General features: G+C 44.8%; 2 protein-coding genes across 5 annotated transcripts in view; one reads left to right on the forward strand and one right to left on the reverse strand.

Moving 5' to 3' along the window:
* The window catches only part of ACAD11 (acyl-CoA dehydrogenase family member 11), an 83,476-nt gene extending 62,679 nt beyond the window's left edge, over nucleotides 1-20,797 (reverse strand). For 2 of the 4 annotated variants that reach the window (XM_056520630.1, XM_056520632.1), the window contains exons 1-4: nucleotides 20,630-20,797; nucleotides 19,599-19,798; nucleotides 3,293-3,392; nucleotides 2,235-2,360 (exon numbers count right to left, since the gene is read on the reverse strand). In XM_056520630.1, coding sequence (XP_056376605.1) covers nucleotides 2,235-2,360; nucleotides 3,293-3,392; nucleotides 19,599-19,798; nucleotides 20,630-20,770 — 567 coding nt within the window. In that variant the 5' untranslated portion in view covers nucleotides 20,771-20,797. Of the gene's footprint in view, nucleotides 1-2,234; nucleotides 2,361-3,267; nucleotides 3,393-19,170; nucleotides 19,279-19,598; nucleotides 19,799-20,629 lie in introns of those variants that run through there. The other 2 variants (XM_056520631.1, XM_056520633.1) reach the window with 2 other exon arrangements.
* UBA5 (ubiquitin like modifier activating enzyme 5) overlaps nucleotides 20,068-23,258 on the forward strand; it is a 36,455-nt gene continuing 33,264 nt past the window's right edge. Inside the window, exon 1 of the mRNA XM_056520637.1 lies at nucleotides 20,068-20,469. Coding sequence (XP_056376612.1) covers nucleotides 20,330-20,469 — 140 coding nt within the window. The 5' untranslated portion in view covers nucleotides 20,068-20,329. The remainder of the gene's footprint in view (nucleotides 20,470-23,258) is intronic.

Genomic DNA, 23,258 nt, shown 5'->3' on the forward strand with positions numbered 1-23,258 from the left:
GACAACCCTCTTAATAGGAAAGTCATCACCACAATCCGCTGATCTCCTCAGGTCTGGGCCCTAAGACACCAGACCATGGGAAAATGTGGTCAGCTGCTAATTTCATCTGAAATGTAGAATTAAATTGCACCCATAGCAGGAGCATGCACTTCCTCATGCATGCTCAACCAATTCTTATGTTCCTAGGGACATAAGGCACCACCTGGAATCTGGCAGCAGCTTTTACACCTCTCCCAATTAAGAACACATGCACACTTAGCCAAGCCAAGAGTGTATGTGTACAGGGAAAATTAGAAGAGAGCTGTCAAATGAGCTTTGGGCCAACAACTATCTTATGCGTATGACCAGCTCTCCTGAAAAGAGAAAGATGATGATAGCTTTTGTACATGGAAGTTAAAGGGAACTCCGGCTGAAGCAAGTGGAAAACAAATGTTTTCAAATCAACTGGTGCCTGAAAGTTAAACAGATTGGTATATTACTTCTATTTAAAAATATTAACCCTTCCAGTACTTATTAGCTGCTGTATACTACAGAGAAAATTGTGCAGTTCTTTCCAGTCTGACAACAGTGCTCTCTGCTGACACCCCTGTCAGGAACTATCAGGATTAGAAGCAAATCCCCATAGAAAACCTCTCCTGCCCCAGACAGTTCCTGACACGGACAGCGGTGTCAGTAGAGAGCACTGTGGTCAGACTGGAAAGAACTGTAGTATACAGCAGCTGATAAATACTGTAAGGGTTAAGATTTTTAAATAGAAGTAATTTACCAATCTCTTTAACTTTCAGGCACCAGTTGATTTGAAATAGTTTTTTTCCACCGGAGTTCCCCTTTAAATGTGTAAAAACTTTGAAGGAAATCTGTCATCAGCATCACCCACACTAACCTGCTGGTTCAGGCTTATAGTGTGGGTGACAGTGATTACCATGGACATTACCATTTTGTAATCCGTGCCTCCTTTGCTCTACTGTGCCCAAAAATGTGACTATGCAAATGAGGTAGCTTGATGCACCCGGGGTGTTCTCTAGCACCAAGAGCACCCAGCCCACATCTCCCAGGTTAATGCCCCCTTCATGTTCCTTCCCCTGTGAGATCTTTCTCACAAGCATTGATCTCACATACAGAAGCAGTGCATGCGCCATTATCACTGTATGCCAACAGTATGTGAGATCTAACAAAGAGAGGAACATGGAAAGGGTGTTAACCTGAAAGATACAGATCGGATGTGACCGTGCACTCACGGCTAAGGAAAGCTCCAGATGCACCAGACCACCTTAGTTAGCATATTCACATTTTGGGGCACAGTAAAGCAATGGAGGCACAGGTTAAAACAGGGTAAAGTCTGTTGAAATCAGAGTTATTGTGATGCTGAGGACAGATGGTTGACAGATCAACTGCTGACAATCTGTAATGATCATACATACATATAAGATTAACAACAGATGCTACTGAAATAAGATGGATTTGTCAACAATCTGCAAAGAAATAGCTCAAGTCTATGGCCACCTTAATGGGTTATTCTCATCTTGGCATGTTATCCTCTAAGCACAGGAGAGGGGATAACATACAGATCGATGAGAGTCCAGCTACTGGGACCCCCTAAACCTCAGGATGGGGACAAAATGGTCTCAAAAATAAATTGGTGTGTGGCCAGTGCCCTATTTATTCCTAAGGAGCCACCAAACATTTCCTAGGAACAAATAGTGCACACAGAGGGCTCTATTCACTTTCCATGGTGCCCATGAACTGAGCACAGAACTTAGAAATGTTTGTTGGCCCCATAGGAATGAATAGATTGCCGGCCACAATTTTGTCACATTCTCTTGTTAAGGGGTGTTCCAGCAGTCAGACCTCTACCAACCAGCATGCTAGCCTGTATTCTGTGGGTAGGGGAAAACATGCTCAAATGTGAATATCCCTTTAAGAGCAGGAGGAGGTAGAAGGTGTTTCAGCAACAGGGCAATACAGATTGGCAGGAACGGAAGAGGCTGCCTTTATCTTATGCATCTGAGTATTGTGATACCTAAGGGCCATTGGAAGGAACTGGACAGTCAGTGCAGACATCACAGGTCTGTCCAAAAAGGTCACTGAAACAGTGCAAGGAGATGGAAAGGGACCCGGAGGACAAAACTGCAGGCTGCACTGCATCTCACAAACATGTACAGCTGCCTAAGGATGGTGGTCTTTATTTTCTAATGATAGGTATAGGATTGCCATGTGTTCCATAAATAACTAACCTGGACATGTTCCATCACATAAAACTCTGTACCAATTACCGTCACATCTCTACAGTAAAGTAAAGGCCTTGGCACAGGAAATCCAGCGGAAAATAAAGCCTGCTGTACCTCATATTCTCTTTCAATCTAAAGAAAACATTGATTTATTACTATGAGACAGTATGACATACTATAACATCATTAGAAGTAACAGTATAGAGGTATAGCTTGTGTACAAGACAGTCTTTATGTTTGCTGGTAAAATGCTAAACATTTAGTCTGTTTGGGAGATTTTGTTTTCATCACAAGACTCCCCCAACAATAATATAGGACCCCCCCAATCAAATGTAATATAGGACCCCCACGATCAAATGTAATATAGCCCCCCCCTGCATGATCAAATGTAATCTGTAGGGGAACCACGCAGCATAAGCAGGATCAGCACAGGGGGGTATGAAGCCTTACACCAGGGTTTCCTGACCAGTGTGTCTCCAGGTGTCATAAAACTACAACTCCCAGTAATCTGTATGTCTGTATAATGCAGTGACCTTATGCGGGAGATGTATCAAAACCTGTGTAGAAGAAAAGTGGTGCAGTTGCCAATAGCAACCAATCAGATTGCTTCTTTCATTTTTCACAGGTCTCTTTAAAAATGAAAGAAGCAATCTGATTGGTTGCTATGGGCAACTGCACCACTCTTCCTCTCTGCAGGTTTTGAGAAATCTCCCCCTATAAGCCCTGCTGATAAAGAGGAGTACTTCATAGTTACTATACATCTGGCACAAAAGTGAGGGTTAGAAGTAGTTTTTTAATTTTGCCACTCGACACCAACTCCCTAAGAAAAGGCCTCTATTTTATAATCTGCAGCAATGTTTTTCAAACAGTGTGTCTCCAGCTGTTGCAAAACTACAACAATCAGCATGCCTGGACAGCCTCCGGCTGTCCAGGCATGCTGAGAGTTGTAGTTTTGCAAGAGCTGAAGACACACTGGTCTACAGAAAAACAGATTGTGGTCTTGTCTAAGTAAAAGCAATGGAATATTTCAATGTCAAACCTTCATGTAATAGGTGGTACTTTACCCGATGAGCTCCTGGCAGCAGCAGGCCATGTGGCTTCTTCCTGAGAACTAGCTTTGTCTGACCCTTCTGCAGGAAGAATGTAGGGTTGGACTGACCAGATCTATTATAAGAAAAATAATGCTCATTAGTTTAATTTTACAATTTAAATCGCCATTAAAAATTGTGTTACTTTACTAAATATAAGATCTGCCGGCCTGCAGTGTGATATCTTTCTATTATAGCCCACAATAACTTATTTTTTTTCCATATGGACACGATGGTATTAGGCAGTTGCTTTAGATTTTTTGGCTGCACATCCATGATCTGAATCTCCCATTCCACCACATCCCAAAGGTTTTCTATTGGATTGAGATCTGGTGACTGTGGAGGCCATTGGAGTCCAGTGAACTCATTGACATGTATGAGATGATGTGATCGTTGTGACATGATGCATTTTCCATGTCACAGCAAGACACTAAAATTTTACTTTTAAAGGGTACCTCATCAAAAAAAACTTTCGATATATTATAGATTAATGTATGCAGAATAATTTTACAATTGCATGTTATTAAAAAATATGCTTCTTTCTATTTAATTTTCCCCTTTGAAGAAATGACCACTAGGGGTCTCCCTACCAGTCCTGGCAGCAAGCATTTCAGACTCATGCTGAAGTCCTAAACACTACGAGCTGCCAGTCTGCTTTGTTCACAAAGGAGAACACTCAGAGCTGCCAGCCTGCTTTGTTCACAGCCTGTTTGGCTGTGAACAAAGCAGGCCGGCAGCTCTGAGTGTTTAGGACTCCAGCATGAGTCAGAAATGCTTGCTATTTCCAATAAGTGATTAATAACAAAAACCACAACTAATACTTCAAAATATCTAGGATGTATGAATGAACAAACAAACCCAAAAATGATATCAATACATTGTCGGAGATATGTTATTTCTCACAGACATATCCAACAAAGTGCTAAAATTGATGTTTACTGTAAAGCAACAAAATAGTGAAGGGATATATCCTGTGATATATGCATAGGGTTCAAGAGTGTCTCAATCTGTAACCTCTCATAGTAATGAATATATATATAGGCATTATTAAGTACAAGTTAGAGATACTAAACTGGACTCAAAGCAAAGGTTGACAGATCGCTCAAAAACTTCCCAACATGTTTCTTGCCCCAATCATCAGGGGACGATGGGGGGCAGATAATGGCATCATAGCATTTGGTTGCTGCAAGGATGGCTGGTGGAGATGGAGATGATGCTGTCTGATGGTATTGTCACTCAATCAATCAATACCAGCCTGAACCGTTGTAGCTTGGCAGGATGGATCCATGCTTTCACGTTGTTTATGCCAAATTATGACCCTGACATTCGAATGTTGCAGCTGGAATCAAGACTCTTCAGACCAGGTCACATTCTTACAGTCTTCCATTGTCCAATTTTGGTGAGCCTGTGGGAATTGTAGCCTCAGTTTCCTGTTCTTAGGTGACAGGTGTGGCACCCAGTTTGGTGTTCCACTGCTGTAGCCCATCTGCTTCAAGGTTCAATGTGTTGTGCGTTCAGAGATGGTATTCTGCCCACATTGGTTGTTATGAGTGGTTATTTGAGTTACTGTTGCCTTTTGGTCATCTTAAGCCAGTCTGCCCATTATCCTCTGACAACAAGATATTTTCATCTGTCGATGGAAATTTTCTCTTTTTGAGCAAAATTCTCTGTAAACCCTAGAGATGGCTGTGCGTTACAATCCCAGTGAATCAGAGGTTTCTGAAATACTCAGACCAGCCTGTCTGACATCAACAGCCATGCCTCATCCAAAGTCACCTAAATCCCCTTTCTTCTCCATTCTAATGTTCGGTTTGAACTTCACCAACTTGTTTGGACCATGCCTACATGCCTAAATGCATTGAGATTCTGTGATGTGATTGGCTGATTAGCTACTCGTCACTGGCCAGTGAGTTTATGTTCCTCCATGACAGGCGCCGTTGTCATATAATAACACATATTATTCACCTGACTTGTCAGTGGTTTTATGTTACAGCTGATCCGATTTGTACAAGAACTAAGAATCTTATTCACAGAGTGTGTGTAAGGTTATAGCCACATGGCAGATTTGTAAACATTTCTGCTCGCAGAAAACTATACACTGCATATTTGTGTATTTGTATACACTGTACACAAATCTATGCTGCTGAAAATAACCCACTTGGAAATATCTGCAATTTGTCACGTGACCACTCGCTTGGGGTGCAGTCAGGTTTTTGGTTTTCTTTATTATGCACAGAGAATCCTGGGGCTAAAATTATCTAATATATAAAATGTTCATTTCTTGTGCACTTTGCACCCAATGCACCGATCTTTGTGATTCCACAAGTTCATGACTATGAACTTTCCCAGTCTTTGTTATCATTGACCATTGTTTCATAGATACTAAAACGGTGTAGATGACACATGCAACACTTGTGTCATATGGAAGAAGTTAGGGCTGGGCGGTATGGCCAAATATGTGTATCGCGGTATTTTTGTAACTTATGGCGGTTCCACGGTATTTAACGGTATTCCCCCTCAATAATTATAAGCCCAGCGCTGCACTGTCCCCATCGGGGTACTACTCACATGTCACCCTCAAGCGCTGCTCTCCTCGTCCTCCTGTTTGTTGCGGCCGCCGGCACTGACACTCTCTATACCAGTGGTTCTTAACCTTGTTGGAGGTACTGAACCCCACCAGTTTCATATGCGCATTCACCGAACCCCTCTTAATTGGAAAAATAAAATATGATTTTTTTTAAATTCAAAACATAGGAGGTATATATTTAAGTATATATTTATACATAGGTGCACAAAATGAACAAAACCATTAAGAACAAAACCATGAAAACATGATTTTCACACAAAAACTAAAACATAATGAATATTTACTGCAAATCAGTGTGACTTCTGCTGTTGTTCCCCCACATTAGGCAGGCAGTGTTCCCCCACATTAGGCAGGCAGTGTTCCCCCACATTAGGCAGGCAGTGTTCCCCCACATTAGGCAGGCAGTGTTCCCCCACATTAGGCAGGCAGTGTTCCCCCACATTAGGCAGGCAGTGTTCCCCCACATTAGGCAGGCAGTGTTCCCCCACATTAGGCAGGCAGTGTTCCCCCACATTAGGCAGGCAGTGTTCCCCCCCACATTAGGCAGGCAGTGTTCCCCCCACATTAGGCAGGCAGTGTTCCCCCCACATTAGGCAGGCAGTGTTCCCCCCACATTAGGCAGGCAGTGTTCCCCCACATTAGGCTGGCAGTATGTTCCCCCACATTAGGTGCAATATAGTCCCCCACATTAGGCTGGCAGAATGTTCCCCCAAATTAGGTGCAATATAGTCCCCCACATTAGGCCGGCAGTATGTTCCCCCATATTAGGCTGGCAGTATGTTCCTCCAAATTAGGTGCAATATAGTCCCCCACATTAGGCTGGCAGTATAGTCCCCCCAAATTAGGTGCAATATAGTCCCCCACATTAGGCCGGCAGTATGTTCCCCCACATTAGGTGCAATATAGTCCCCCACATTAAGCTGGCAGTATGTTCCCCCACATTAGGTGCAATATAGTCCCCCACATTAGGCTGGCAGTATGTTCCCCCACATTGGGCCGGCAGTATGTTCCCCCACATTAGGTGCAATATAGTCCCCCACATTAGGCTGGCAGTATGTTCCCTGACATTAGGTGCAAATATAGTCCCCCACATTAAGCTGGCAGTATGTTTCCCCACATTAGGTGCAATATAGTCCCCCACATTAGGCTGGCAGTATGTTCCCCCACATTAAGCCGGCAGTATAGTCCCCACATTAGGTGCAATATAGTCCCCCACATTAAGCTGGCAGTATGTTCCCCCACATTAGGTGCAATATAGTCCCCCCACATTAGGCCGGCAGTATGTTCCCCCACATTAGGTGCAATATAGTCCCCCACATTAAGCCGGCAGTATGTTCCCCCACATTAGGTGCAATATAGTCCCCCACATTAGGCCGGCAGTATGTTCCCCCACATTAGGTGCAATATAGTCCGCACCATTAAGCTGGCAGTATGTTCCCCCACATTAGGTGCAATATAGTACCCCCACATTAGGCCAGCAGTATGTTCCCCCACATTAGGTGCAATATAGTCCCCCACATTAGGCTGGCAGTATGTTCCCTTACATTAGGCTGGCAGTATAGTTCCCCCACATTACGTTGGCAGTATAGTTCCCCCACAGACATACAGCCTCCAGCCATACAGTATGGCTGGAGGCTGTATGCCTGTGTACTGCCCCACTTCAGTGTTCCGACCACCGCTCCTCGGGTCCGGCCATAGCAGGACCGGAGGATCACTGGTCGGAACACCAAAGCTGATGCGCCGCTGGCAAACACTTACCAATTGCCAATGCGCGTCCTTCTTGCTTCTTCTCCGCTCCTCCATGCACCGTTGCCATGGGCGCACGCATGGGACATGAGTGATGTCCCTGCGTGCGCTAACTCTCGGCGGTCCCCGCGTTTTTAAAGTAAACACCCGGTGGGCCTCCCCTGCCGAACCCCCGAGACTGACTCACTGAACCCCTGGGGTTTGATCGAACCCAGGTTAAGAACCACTGCTCTATACTGTGCGGTATCTCTATACTGTATCCCTATGCCCGGGCTGCAAAAGGTAAACATAATAAAAATAACGCATGTTCCGACGTCGGCCTTACGTTGGGGACGTGAACGTCGGAAAGCCGCCAGCCTATCACCGGCTGCAGCGATGTTCTGCCGAGCCCACTGCCATGGAAGAAGCCGGCTTCTTACATGGCAGTGGGCTCAGCCTATCATCGGCCGAGGCGCAACATCGCTGCGGCCGGTGATAGGCTGATGGCTGTCCGACGTTCCATTCCCTGGGAAGCAAGTCCAGACCGACGGGGAAGGGGGTTAAAGTTTATTTTGTTTACCTTTTGCAGCCCGGGCATAGGGATACAGTATAGAGCAGTGGATTGCAATCTGCGGACCTTAAGATGTTGCGAAACTACAACTCCCAGCATGCCCGGACAGCCAACGGCATGCTGGGAGTTGTAGTTTTGCAACATCTGGAGGTTGAAGACCACTGGTTTAGAGTGTCAGCGCCGGCGGCCACAGCAAACAGGAGGACCAGGAGGGCAGCGCTTGCGGGTGACATATGTGAATAGTAGCGCTGGGCTGATAATTAATTGGGGGGGGGGGGGGGGGGGGGTGCAGAACAACGCTCACAGGTAACATATGATTAGTTCCCCGATGGGGACTGCACAGCGCTGGGATGATAATTCATTAATTCCCGAGGGGGAGGGGCCAAAAATTCATATCGTGCAGCACAAAAACTTTGGTATTCGGTATGAACCGGTATACCGCCCAGCCCTAGAAAAAGTCATAGGTAGAATAGATATAAATAGATGAACCATGGTTATAGATTTCCACTACCTGGGGAAGTGTTTGCTAACCAGGGTGCCTTTAGCTGTTGCAAAACTACAACTCCCAGCATGCCCGCGCTAAACCCGGCGTTCATTTAGAGCATCGTGTGCAGCACTGGAAGGTTGGTTACGTCACGGGCACACCCTGCTCGTGACATCATGGTCATCCCCCTTAATGCAAGTCTATGAGAGGGGACGTGACGGCCGTCACACCCCCTCCCATAGACTTGCATTGAGGGGGCGTGGCTGTAACATCACAAGCAAGACATGACCGTGGCATCACGAGCCTCCGGCCCCGCATCGCCAGTCATTTGGCACGCCGCGATCAGACATCTTATCCCTTATCCTTTGGATAGGAGATAAGGGGGGACATTTACTAATCTAGTCTATTCTGGGTATGCTTATAGACCAGCGTATGTGGTAGTCTCCTGTCTATTGTGCTCCTAATTTATCAAAGGTCTCACAGCCCTTGATAAATTCTGTGCTCAGACTTCAGGGTCTACAGCTTAAACTGCATTTAGACCTGCTCCAACATGGTCTGACATTTCAGCGTATTTTGGGCAGATGTGACTTGTCGCACAAAAGTCGCACTTGATAAATTCAGCACCAATGCATTTTCCAATGCATTTCCGTCTAAAATAGACTTGCATGCATCATGTTCTAAAAATCCTCTACAGCAAAAGTCGCAGAAAAGTCGCACATATTTAGACTGCGACTTTCTGTGCGACAAATTTAGACAGGAAAAACCAGTCTAAATCCTTTGATAAATCTCCCCCAAGATGTCTAAGGGTGGAGTAACCCTTTAAAAACAGGGAACGGCTCTCCACGATTAATCTCTCATATACAGGAGGAACATGCAGGAGATGTGTCAGATACAGAGCGTTGTTGCAGTGTGAAGCTAGATGGATCATTCAGATGGACACATGGGGAATCCTTGGTCTTAATGATCGCCTCGACATGAGCGTTTTTTTTTTACATAGTATCAGTTTCATTTTTTTCTGCGTTTCATCTTCTTTTAGCACAATATAAGGTTCTTTTGCAGATTAGAACAGATCTTTTTATTGTATAAGTAGCTGAATATCTATATGTTGTTTACTTGCACAGGTTTGATTGACTTGGCATTTGTAACGCCCCCACTCTGACAAGTCAGGTGTCAGGAAGTATTTACCTGACCTACCGCGTCAGAGTGGGCATGATTTGAAGAAGCGCCAGGAGGAGCGCAAAATAGCCATCATCCACGCACGCTGTGAGTCCGACACTGTTTTAAAAGCACCTGGATTAATAAAGAAGTAAAGAATCTGACTACTGTACCATGAGTGCCACTCGCTATTTCTTTTTCTGTTTGGATATTGTTGGACTATGTTTTCAAGGGTAGAGCACCACAGTGTTTCAGGCTCAAGCTCCCATGCAGTCGAGGTGCTCCATTAAATGGCAGGGATCCACAGAGACACTGAAAGGTGTCAGTGCCAACTTTCATGTTCTTTCCAATATTGGTGTATGAGTGTCTTAGTTTGAGTCGGACAACTCAGTCGTCAATCTCGAGTCGGACAACTCAGTCGTCAATCTCGAGTCGGACAACTCAGTCGTCAATCTCGAGTCGGACAACTCAGTCGTCAATCTCGAGTCGGACAACTCAGTCGTCAATCTCGAGTCGGACAACTCAGTCGTCAATCTCGAGTCGGACAACTCAGTCGTCAATCTCGAGTCGGACAACTCAGTCGTCAATCTCGAGTCGGACAACTCAGTCGTCAATCTCGAGTCGGACAACTCAGTCGTCAATCTCGAGTCGGACAACTCAGTCGTCAATCTCGAGTCGGACAACTCAGTCGTCAATCTCGAGTCGGACAACTCAGTCGTCAATCTCGAGTCGGACAACTCAGTCGTCAATCTCGAGTCGGACAACTCAGTCGTCAATCTCGAGTCGGACAACTCAGTCGTCAATCTCGAGTCGGACAACTCAGTCGTCAATCTCGAGTCGGACAACTCAGTCGTCAATCTCGAGTCGGACAACTCAGTCGTCAATCTCGAGTCGGACAACTCAGTCGTCAATCTCGAGTCGGACAACTCAGTCATCAACCTCGAGTTGGACAACTCAGTCAGCAGCATAATAGACGGCACGGATGATGCTTTTAGTGTGGGGCATCGGGACGCACAGTTTATTTCAAGTTTATAATAGCAAAGACGTTCTTCAAGTAATGAGTGCAAAGAACTTAGAAATTAAAGTTTCCACCTTTCCAGAAAAAGAGACCAGGCGTTTCTGGGCTCTGATTCTTAAATCATTACGTTTATACGTGGAATGTAACTGTGTGCCACGCGGTTTACGCAACTATAAAGAACCTTCCCAGTATGGAGAAGACAAAATATTTATGCAAGAATGGACCAATGTCCACCTGGATTACTCTATGAATATGCTGAAGCTTGTTATTTCAAGATATGAGAAAGAGTATAAATTATTAACCTTGGAATTATTAAAAGCCAAAACCGAATTGAGAGTACGGCTGGATGACACCCAACTCTCTACCTACATGATGAGACAGAACACAAATTGATTTCTATCCAAGCAGTAATTTAAGATAATAAAAGGGATAAATTCGTAAGTGGCAAAATTAACTTTGACACCAATAAAGTGTTCACATTTGCCAACTAGAGAAGAAGGCAAAGAAAAAACAAAAGGGAGGCGTAGAAAGACTGACTTCTGGTCACTTTAGGACACAATACAAGCAGAACCAATGCAGTGTCCCTTTAGGAGTAAGAGGTCACGGAGGGGGTGAAAAAGGAAACAGAGGACACAAGAGGAAGACTGTCCTGATTCTCCTGATAAGATGGCAGTAATTCATTTGTCTAAGTTTACCTTAGACGACCCTACAAGATCAGTGTTGTTTAAAGACTTAAACTTTTGTGTGACAGAGGATATAGATCCAGTAAACTTTGAGATTGACCTGTTTAGGGCTACCGGTAAATAAGCCCATCCATCACCAACCCACATTGGGTGGCAGTAATATATTCAGGGGTACAGTGTGTGGCATTACTATATTTAGGGGTACAGTGTGTGGCAGTAATATACCAGGTGTATAGTGTGTGGCAGTAATATACCAGAGGCACAGTGTGTGGCAGTAGAGCTGGGCGGTATGACCAAAAATGTGTATCACGGTCTTTTTGTAAGTTATGGCGGTTCCACGGTATTTTCTTTAACTCACCTTCCCAGGTTGCTCCGGTAACGGCCTCACGCTGGGGATAAGAACGTCACAGAGCCATCAGCCTATCACCGGCCGCAGCGATGTCCCGCCTAAGTCGGTGATAGGCTGAGCACACTGTCATGTAAGTAGACGGCTGGCTCCTTACATGACAGTGCGCTCAGCCTATCACCGACCGAGGCTGATGGCTCTGTGACGTTCCCATCCTGGGGACTAGAAAGGTGAGTTAAAGTTTATTTTGTTTATTTTTGCAGCCCGGGAAGGAATATGTAGTACAGTACAGATTTCCAGCGCCGGCGGCCCGCAACTCACAGGAGGACGAGGTGACATATGATTAGTTCCCCGATGTGGGGGACAGCGCAGCACTGGGCTGATAAACCGGGGCGGGGAAGAGAAGCGGAACAGCGCCCGTGGGTCACAAATGATTGGTTCACATCGGGGACAGCGCACTGCGGCTCATAATTAAGTCATTCGGGGGGGGGGGGGGGAAGGGCACAACCGGTGTTGCGTTATGGGAAAAATTCATATCGTGAGGGGGAAAAAAAAATTCGGTAAGGACCGATATACCGCCCAGCACTATGTGGCAGGTTTATATTCAGGGGCACAGTGTGTGGTAGTAATATACCAGGGGCCCAGTGTGTGGCAGGATTATATTCAGGGCGTGCAGTGTGTGGCAGTATTATATTTAGGGGGCACATGTGTGGCAGTAATTTATTCAGGGGCCCAGTGTGTGGCAGTAATATACCAGGGGCCAAGTGTGTGGCATTATTATATTCAGAGGGTTCAGTGTGTGCCAGTATTATATTCAGGGAGTACAGTGTGCGGCAGTATTATATTGAGGGGTAAAGTGTGCGGCAGTATTATATTGAGGGGTAAAGTTATGTGGCAGTATTATATTCAGAGGGTACAGTGTGTGGCATTATTATATTCAGAGGGTACAGTGTGTGGCAGTATTGTATTCAAGGGTACAGCATGTGGCAGTACTATATTCAGGGGTACAGTATGTGGCAGTCTTCAGGGGTACAGCGTGTGGCAGCATTATATTCAGAGGGTACAGCGTGTGGCAGCATTATATTCAGAGGGTACAGCGTGTGGCAGCATTATATTCAGAGGGTACAGCGTGTGGCAGCATTATATTCAGGGGTACAGCGTGTGGCAGCATTATATTCAGGGGTACAGCGTGTGGCAGCATTATATTCAGGGGTACAGCGTGTGGCAGCATTATATTCAGGGGTACAGCGTGTGGCAGCATTATATTCAGGGGTACAGCGTGTGGCAGTATTATATTCAGGGGTACAGCGTGTGGCAGTATTATATTCAGGGGTACAGCGTGTGGCAGTATTATATTCAGGGGTACAGCGTGTGGCAGTATTATATTCAGGGGTACAGCGTGTGGCAGTATTATATTCAGGGGTACAGCGTGTGGCAGTATTATATTCAGGGGTACAGCGTGTGGCAGTATTATATTCAGGGGTACAGCGTGTGGCAGTATTATATTCAGGGGTACAGCGTGTGGCAGTATTATATTCAGGGGTACAGCGTGTGGCAGTATTATATTCAGGGGTACAGCGTGTGGCAGTATTATATTCAGGGGTACAGCGTGTGGCAGTATTATATTCAGGGGTACAGCGTGTGGCAGTATTATATTCAGGGGTACAGCGTGTGGCAGTATTATATTCAGGGGTACAGCGTGTGGCAGTATTATATTCAGGGGTACAGCGTGTGGCAGTATTATATTCAGGGGTACAGCGTGTGGCAGTATTATATTCAGGGGTACAGCGTGTGGCAGTATTATATTCAGGGGTACAGCGTGTGGCAGTATTATATTCAGGGGTACAGCGTGTGGCAGTATTATATTCAGGGGTACAGCGTGTGGCAGTATTATATTCAGGGGTACAGCGTGTGGCAGTATTATATTCAGGGGTACAGCGTGTGGCAGTATTATATTCAGGGGTACAGCGTGTGGCAGTATTATATTCAGGGGTACAGCGTGTGGCAGTATTATATTCAGGGGTACAGCGTGTGGCAGTATTATATTCAAGGGTACAGCGTGTGGCAGTACTGTATTCAAGGGTACAGCGTGTGGCAGTACTATATTCAGGGGTACAGTATGTGGCAGTACTATATTCAGGGGTACAGTATGTGGCAGTCTTCAGGGGTACAGTGTGTGGCAGTATTAAGGGGTACAGCATGTGGCAGTATTATATTCAGAGGGTACAGCGTGTGGCAGCATTATATTCAGAGGGTACAGCGTGTGGCAGCATTATATTCAGGGGGTACAGCGTGTGGCAGTATTATATTCAGGGGTACAGCGTGTGGCAGTATTATATTCAGGGGTACAGCGTGTGGCAGTATTATATTCAGGGGTACAGCGTGTGGCAGTATTATATTCAGGGGTACAGCGTGTGGCAGTATTATATTCAGGGGTACAGCGTGTGGCAGTATTATATTCAGGAGTACAGCGTGTGGCAGTATTATATTCAGGGGTACAGCGTGTGGCAGTATTATATTCAGGGGTACAGCGTGTGGCAGTATTATATTCAGGGGTACAGCGTGTGGCAGTATTATATTCAGGGGTACAGCGTGTGGCAGTATTATATTCAGGGGTACAGCGTGTGGCAGTATTATATTCAGGGGTACAGCGTGTGGCAGTATTATATTCAGGGGTACAGCGTGTGGCAGTATTATATTCAGGGGTACAGCGTGTGGCAGTATTATATTCAGGGGTACAGCGTGTGGCAGTATTATATTCAGGGGTACAGCGTGTGGCAGTATTATATTCAGGGGTACAGCGTGTGGCAGTATTATATTCAGGGGTACAGCGTGTGGCAGTATTATATTCAGGGGTACAGCGTGTGGCAGTATTATATTCAGGGGTACAGCGTGTGGCAGTATTATATTCAGGGGTACAGCGTGTGGCAGTATTATATTCAGGGGTACAGCGTGTGGCAGTATTATATTCAGGGGTACAGCGTGTGGCAGTATTATATTCAGGGGTACAGCGTGTGGCAGTATTATATTCAGGGGTACAGCGTGTGGCAGTATTATATTCAGGGGTACAGCGTGTGGCAGTATTATATTCAGGGGTACAGAGTGTGGCAGTATTATATTCAGGGGTACAGTGTGTGGCAGTATCATATTCAGGGGTACAGTGTGTGGCAGTATCATATTCAGGGGTACAGTGTGCTGCAGTATCATATTCAGGGGTACAGTGTGCGGCAGTATCATATTCAGGGGTACAGTGTGCGGCAGTATCATATTCAGGGGTACAGTGTGCGGCAGTATCATATTCAGGGGTACAGTGTGTGGCAATATTCAGGTCATACATCCTCAACACTTCAGTTGCTTGTTTGTTCTTTCCTTCATGGCACTGAGGCCGGTAGGTGTGAACCAGGCCTTAACATTCAGCTCGGACCTTTACCAGATGTCAAACCTGAATAAGCGGACTCTTGCTAAAAATAGTTGAGTACCCTTGCCCTATCCTGTGGATAAGTTGTTAGGTACCGGAGTTTCCCTTAGGGTCTTGCTACCTTTTTTTTTTTTTTTTTTTTTTTTTTAAATCAACTGGTGCCAGAAAGTTAAACAGATTTGTAAATTACTTCTATAAAAAAATCTTAATCCTTCCAGTACTTATTAGCTGCTGAATACTACAGAGGAAATTATTTTCTTTTTGGAACACAGAGCTCTTTGCTGAATCACGAGCACAGTGCTCTCTGCTGACATCTCTGTCCATTTTAAGAACTATCCAGAGTAGGAGAAAATCCCCATAGCAAACATATGCTACTCTGGACAGTTCCTAAAATGGACAGAGATGTCAGCAGAGAGCACTGTGCTTGTGATGTCAGCAGAGAGCACTGTGCTTGTGATGTCAGCAGAGAGCACTGTGCTCCAAAAAGAAAAGAATTTCCTCTGTAGTATTTAGACCCTAAAAAGTACTGGAAAGATTAAGATTTTTTAATAGAACTAATTTAAAAATCTGTTTAAGTTTCTGGCACCAGATGATTAAAAAAAAAAAAAAAAAAAAGGTTTCCACGGGAGTACCCCTTTAATTTTGTTTGCTAATGCTGTGACCAGAACAAATATACATTTGGGTTATTGTGCTGGGTTGGGGGAGCTCTTTTTGTGACTCCAAGGATGAATCTTCCGTATAAAAATCAAATAAAATCCAATAACAGGTTTCAGGCCTGAAATGCTTTTTTGTATTTTATTTGATTTCATTTATCAACTGAAGCCTTTTATACTGAAGATACATCGTTTCCTTTGGAGAGTCACCGGCAGCGTTGGTACATGGCCCATTTCTTCTCTCTATACCACTATTGTGACGGGTACTAGTTTGGAATAGGTATGTGAAGAAAAAAAAACGGAACAAAACAGGGGCTCTGCCTGGTACCATTACCCAAGGTAACCAAATTCAATAAAGTAAACTTCCTTACCTGATGGTGTAAGCTAAGAGCTCAACACCTATTTGCGCATATAGTAGATTGTACAGCGGCTGACACCGACTTGAAAAAGAGAGAATGGACTCTCAAAACGCGTCGTCCCTATAATGAAAACACCTTATTTATTTTACCTACGGTGTCTGTATTTTACTTGAGCAGGTTTATTGGTGGTGTCCAGGTGTCTCTACCGTTCACTCTATTGTGAATTCACAGTTTTATATCGTTTCAGAAAGCAAAGTTTCCTATTTCTGTAACCCTATTCTATCTGGCCTGTGTATAAGCTTTGGAATGTTTCTTGCCATGTATACGGTGTCCATTTTAGGACATCGTCAGTCGTCAGCCGTACCTCCGTCCTCCGTCATGCAAAACAGCGCCCCGCCTCCTCCCTCAGATCAATCTCCGTCAGGCGTCAGCCGCAAGTCCCCCCTCCCTCCTTTGTCATCTTAAAGTCTCTCATCCAAAACTCAGTCATCCCTCAGACGAAAAATCTTCCTGCCGTGTAGCAGAGCTGAGTCAGTGTCGGCTTTCTGCTATACGGGTTCTGCTGTTAATGCTATTCAATGTCAGCTCTGCTATACAGTGCTGTGCAGCATCGGCTCTGCTATGTGTCTGAGGGAGAACTGTCTGAGGCATGACGGCGTTTTGGATGAAGGACTTTCAGATGAGGGAGTTGTGGCTGAAGGATGACGGCGATTGGTACGAGGGAGGAGGTGGGACGCCGTTTTGCCTGACGGAGGATGAAGTTGCGGCTGACGACTGACGGCGATTGGTCCGATGGAGGAGGTGGGACGCCGTTTTGCCTGACGGAGGATGAAGTTGCGGCTGACGACTGATTGCAATTGGTCCGAGGGAGGAAGCGGGACGCCGTTCAGCCTGATGGAGTTGCGGCTGATGACTGACGGCGATTGGGTCGAGGGAAGAGGCGGAACAGTGTTTTGCCTGATGGAGGATGGAGTTGCGGCTGACGACTGACGGCGATTGGTCCGAGGGAGGAGGCGGGATGCTGTTTTGCCTGCTGGAGACGACTGACAATGTCCTAAAATGGACACCGTACATGTATACAGAGATGTTCTATGTACCTATAAGTGTTGATATTGGGATTACAGTGAGCAGTTTAAATATTACTATGTGCATATTTGTGCTAAGCTAAGTCTAAACAGAGTGTGGATATTACACGGAAGTATTGCTAGGGTCTGTATATAAATATCTTCCAATGGTTTTAGCAGTTTACAGACTTAAAAAGAGCCCTGGATATGCCACAAGAACTGACACAACTAAAACAAAATGACACTGGTACGAGTATAAATTGTAACTATTCACCAAGTGCACCTGCATTAAATAGACACTAAACTAGAAAACAAAAAGAAAAACCTCTGAACAAAAACATATGTCCTATAGCAGTGGTCTCTAACCTGCAGACCTCCAGATGTTTCTAAACTAAAACTCACAGCATGCACGGACAGCCAACGGCTGGAGGTCTGGAGGTCCGAAGGTTGAAGACCACTGTCCTATAGATATCTAGCAGAGAAAACAAATCCACCTCCAGTGCTCCAAGACTTTATCTTTAGCTTGGTGTGACCAAAGGGCAGACTTACCTGGACTCACCTCTACAGCAAACAGAATAGGGGAAAGTTCCTGCTAGAGCTATCTGCTTTCCTCTACCTAGAAAAACAAAGCCCAATTCTTCTGCAAAACTAACCGACGTAGGAAAAAGTCATACCTAGGTCTTTCACACTTTGCCTTGTAATACAAGACAGTATTCTTTTATATTAGTCTGACCTATCAAAGTAAGCTGTGAAATGTTCTTAAAGGGGTAGAACATATATATATATATATATATATATATATATATATATATATATATTTATATTTAAATAAACTGGTGCCAGAAAGTTAAACAGAAAATTGTAAATGACTTCTATTTAAAAATCTTAATCCATCCAGTACTGTTGTTCTTTTCTGTCTGACCACACTGCTCTCTGCTGACACCTCTGTCCATGTCAGGAACTGTCCAGAGCAGGAGAAAATCCCCATAGCAAACCTATCCTGCTCTGGACAGTTCCCAACAGCAGAGAGCACTTGGTCAGACAGAAATTAACAACTCAACTTCCTCTGTAGTATACAGCAGCTGAAAGGTTAAGATTTTTTAATAGAAAAAATTACAAATCTGTTTAACTTTCTGGAACCAGTTAATTTAAAAAATAAATAAATAAATAAAAGGTTTTCCACCAGAATATCCCTTTAAGTGCCCCTTTAAAGGGGTTATCCAGGAAAAAACTTTTTTTTATATATATCAACTGGCTCCAGAAAGTTAAACAGATTTGTAAATTATTTCTATTAAAAAATCTTAATCCTTTCAGTACTTATGAGCTTCTGAAGTTAAGGTCGTTCTTTTCTGTCTAAGTCTTCTCTGATGACACGTGTCTCGGGAACCGCCCAGTTTAGAAGCAAATCCCCATAGCAAACCTCTTCTAAACTGGGTGGTTCCCGAGACAGGTGTCATCAGAGAGCACTTAGACAGAAAGAACAACCTTAAATTCAGAAGCTCATAAGTACTGAAAGGATTAAGATTTTTTAATAGAAGTAATTTACAAATCTGTTTAACTTTCTGGAGCCAGTTGATAGATATAAAAAAGTTTTTTCCTGGATAACCCCTTTAAGGTAATATTATGTCTGTGAAAGGTGTGTAAACAAACCTGTAATTGTATGAACAGACAAAAACTGGTAACATCCTCAGGTATGTCATCGTCGTCTCTGGACATTCTACGTGAACACTACATACCAGATCACTGGTCCGTTGTTGTTTTTAATATACCGGTATGGTGTATTTCACTCACCATACTTTCACGCCATCAGGTACTAGTTTGGATCATCCTCGGTCCACTCTATCACTACTCCATTACAGGTGACAGGTGCATGTGTAACATATTTAAGGTGACAGTCTGATCCGACTAGAGGTGTTACAGTCAGGATTCCCTCAGGATCTATGGGGGAGATTTATCAAAACCTCTGCAGGAGGAAAAGTTGCCCATAGCAACCAATCAGCTCGCTTCTTTCATTTTTAACAAGACCTCTGCAAAATTAAAGAAACAATCTGATTGGTTGTTATGGGCAACTTTTCCTCAGGTATAGATAGATCTCGCCTCTCCCTATCATGAGAATTTCTTTTTTTCTCTATAATTCTGCAGCTAGTCACAGATGTCTGGCAGCGCCCACCTGTCACCTGCAGATCCCACTTGTCATGACACAACCCCAGCCCTCTCACCTGTACTGCCTGACAGTCAGCGCTTCCCCTGGACTGGAGCTGAAGCCGGGCAGGAGGCTGGACAGGTAGTCATCTAGTCTGCGCTCGTCAAACTTGTGCTGGTCCCTGACCGCGCTGGTGTCTGCCTCTACCGCTGCCATGTTTGTGAGGAGTAAAGTAGTAAAGTCCAGCCCTGCTGCTGTACCCTTGGACTTCTCTACCTTTCACACATAATTGGCTTTGTTAAGTTTGTGATTAAAGTTTATTTAAAAAAAACAAAAAACTTTCGGGCAGGCGTATAGGACGTACGTTACGTGCTTGCTGCCGCGGCCATATTTGAGGCTGGCAGGCCCCTACAGTGCTGTGTAGGGGTATAATACTGGCGTTCGCATATGTCAATGAGGAAAGTGCACTAAAGACCACCACACAGTGTCCATAGCAGTGTTTCCCAACCAGTCTACCTCCAGCTGTTGCAAAACTACAACTCTCAGCATGCCTTGACAGTCGGGCATGCTGGGAGTTGTAGTTTTGCAACAGCTGGAGGCTCACTGGTTGGGAAACCCTGATATCTAGTCACACTGCAGTAACTCTCCAAAGAAACTACGACTCCCAGCATGCCATAAGCGGCTGGTAGATCGCAGGCATGCCGGGAGTTGTAGGCTGTGGTCCCTCCCCTTCCCATCTGCAGACGTGTCTCAAGCGGCAGTGACTAAGTCAGAGCATCACTCCTATCCTATACACGGTGTTCGGCCATGGCTACTGACCGGCTGGTGGAGGAGCTGCGGGCCAGGGTCCGGGAGCTGGAAGAGGAGCTGGGCAGGACCAGACATGAGATCCCCCGGGCTAAGATCAGCAAGATGAGTGCGGAGGTGGTGGACTCCAACCCCTACAGGTACATGCCCCAGCTGGTGTGGTGGTCATGTAGGAGGGCACTGCTCCATCTACATTTCATGGGGCATGGCCAGGTGATCATGGGACATAGAATGGGCCTCATGTGTCACAGCTGTCAAAGGAAGCTTTCTTGTTGCCCCTAGCAACCAATTTCATTTTACCCCTAGGACATGGAAGCTGGTCTGGGATTGGTTGTTATGATCGATGAGGTCACTAATGTATTGGTACATAAATGCCTTTAGACATGGCGGTAATTGTGCGGCAGAGGATGCCCCCACAGTTTGCCACACTGTTACTGCCATCCTTTATGGTTGATCAAAACTAGTCAAATGAATTGCCCATAGCAACCAGTCTGAGTAGTTACTATGGCAGTGGTTGTCAACCTGTGGACCTCCAGATGTTGCAAAACTACAATTCCCAGCATGCCCGGACAGCCGTTGGCTGTCCGGGCATGCTGGGAGTTGTAGTTTTGCAACATCTGGAGGTCCGAAGGTTGACGACCACTGTACTATGGACTACTTCCATACTTTTGCCTTGCACCTTGTAGTGCTGGGTACTTCCCATTGTCAGATGAATGGCGTTCTTCATCATGTGACCAAAATCAGAATCCTAAGTGTTGGTTGGATTCCCTTTACTACAGTGTTCCCTTTCTACCTGGTTGCCTTCCACTATACTCCTGTTGCATGCCAAATTTTAGATCAATATACTACATATTACAGATTAGAGGGGGAGATTTATTAAAATGTCGCCCATAGCAACCAATCAGATCGCTTCTTAAAGGAGTACTCCGGCACGCACTTTTCTTATTTTATCCGGTCCGGGCTGCAAAAAAAGAAAACAAACTTTCTCTTGCCTGCCTACGCGCCCTCGGAGCTCCGGTACAGGTGTTCAGTCCCCCGGCTGTATTCTTCTTACTTCCTGTTAGCCCGGCACGTCGCACGGAGCTTCAGCCTATCACCAGCCGCAGCGATGTCCCGCCTCGGCCAGTGATAGGCTGAAGCTCCGTGTGACGTGTCGGGCTAACAGGAAGTAAGAAACAAACAGCCCGGCGACCGAACACCTGTACTGGAGTGTTCCGGAGCTCTGGGGGAGTGTAGGCAGGCAAGAGAAAGTTTGTTTTCTTTTTTTTTTTTTTTTGCAGCCCGGACGGGATAAAATAAGAAAAGTGCGCGCCGGACTACTCCTTTTTGCAGAGGCCTTGTTAAAAATGAAAGTGATCTGATTGGTTGCTATGGGCAACTAGGCAACTTTTCCCTTTGGACAGGTTTTGAGAAATCTCCCCCAGAATGGCCATGCCTCTGCCGCAATCTAGACACTGAGGTAGGGGCGAAACAGTGGTGGGAATTTATGGAGGGTATACGCCAGGGAGTTGGTGTAGAAAGGTTGCACATTTTTGCACAAGCAAACGATTTATTAAAACTCGTGCAGAGGAAAGGTTGACCAGTTGTACATAGCAACCAATCAGATTACTACTTTCATTTTTTGGAAGGCCTCTAAAAATGAAAGAAGTAATCTGATTGGTTGCTACGGGCAACTGGTTAACTTTCCTCTGCACAGGTTTTAATAAATCTCCCCCTAGGTTTGTGAAAAAAATTTGCAACTTTTTGTCATTTTATGCCAGATGCACCAGTTTAAAAAAAATAAATAAAAATGAGAAAAAAAAGAATTGGGTTGGGAAGGCTTAGCGTAAAAGGAGGCGTAGCGTAAACACATGGGGGGAGATTTATCAAAACCTGTCCAGAGAAAAAGTTGCCCCGTTACCCATAGCAACCAATCAGGCCTCTGAAAAATGAAAATAGCGATCTGATTGGTTGCTATGGGAACTCAGCAACATTTGCTCTGAACAGTTTTTGCTAAATCTCCCCCATGATGTATTTACTACTATATATACAAAAAACACTAGAAAGCTATAGCATTTCTTGTAACTGAAATCTACACTAGCTAAGGCTGGATTCACACCACGTTTTTGCAATACAGTTCCCGTGTACGTTTTCAATGCGAAAACCGTACGGAACCGTATTGAAAACTGTATGCATTGACTCTCCATTGAAAACCATATGCCAAAAGATCCATCAGGTTGTGTCCGTTTTGCATCCTGTAAGGTTTGGTCAGTTTTTTTCCTGTACCCAAAACCATAGCCTACCACAGTTTTTGGTCCGGGTGAAAAACTGTATTAAACCGTACATATTTTTATTTTATTTTTTTTGTCACAGGAGTCAATGGGAACCATACAGAACTGTATGTACGAACGGTTCCATCCGGTTTTCACCATACGTTTTCTTTGCACAGTTTTTGTTCTTGGAATTTCAATCAAACAAGTGAAACTTTATTCAAAATGGAGCGAAAAGTTAAAAACGTATGTTTTTTTTCTTAAAAAACGGATGCAACCGGACATCATTTTTCAAACCGTATACGGTTTTTAACTGTATAAGGGTTGAAATTTGTACACCCATTTTGATACAGTTTAGTCAGGTTTTGAGGAATCCGTTTTTCATCAAAAACCTGATACGGGAACTGTATTGCAAAAACGTGGTGTGAATGCAGCCTTAGAGATAATGTAAATTTCAAAGCATGGGGCAGCCTCTGCAGTGCCTGACTCCATAAAAAGCGTGCTCCTTATAAAGAATCGGCTGAATCGGGAGACACTGGTTCTAGGAAATTACCACCAAAAACTATAGTACTACGTGACCGATTTAAATAATTGGTGTCATTAAAATAAACATTTGACATTTCATCCAGCTGTGTCAAAAGTTTAGGTCACATTGGTTCTCTGTCCTGAGACCTGCTGCG

The sequence above is a fragment of the Hyla sarda genome, chromosome 5 (assembly GCF_029499605.1).
Source record: "Hyla sarda isolate aHylSar1 chromosome 5, aHylSar1.hap1, whole genome shotgun sequence".
NCBI lineage: Eukaryota > Metazoa > Chordata > Amphibia > Anura > Hylidae > Hyla > Hyla sarda.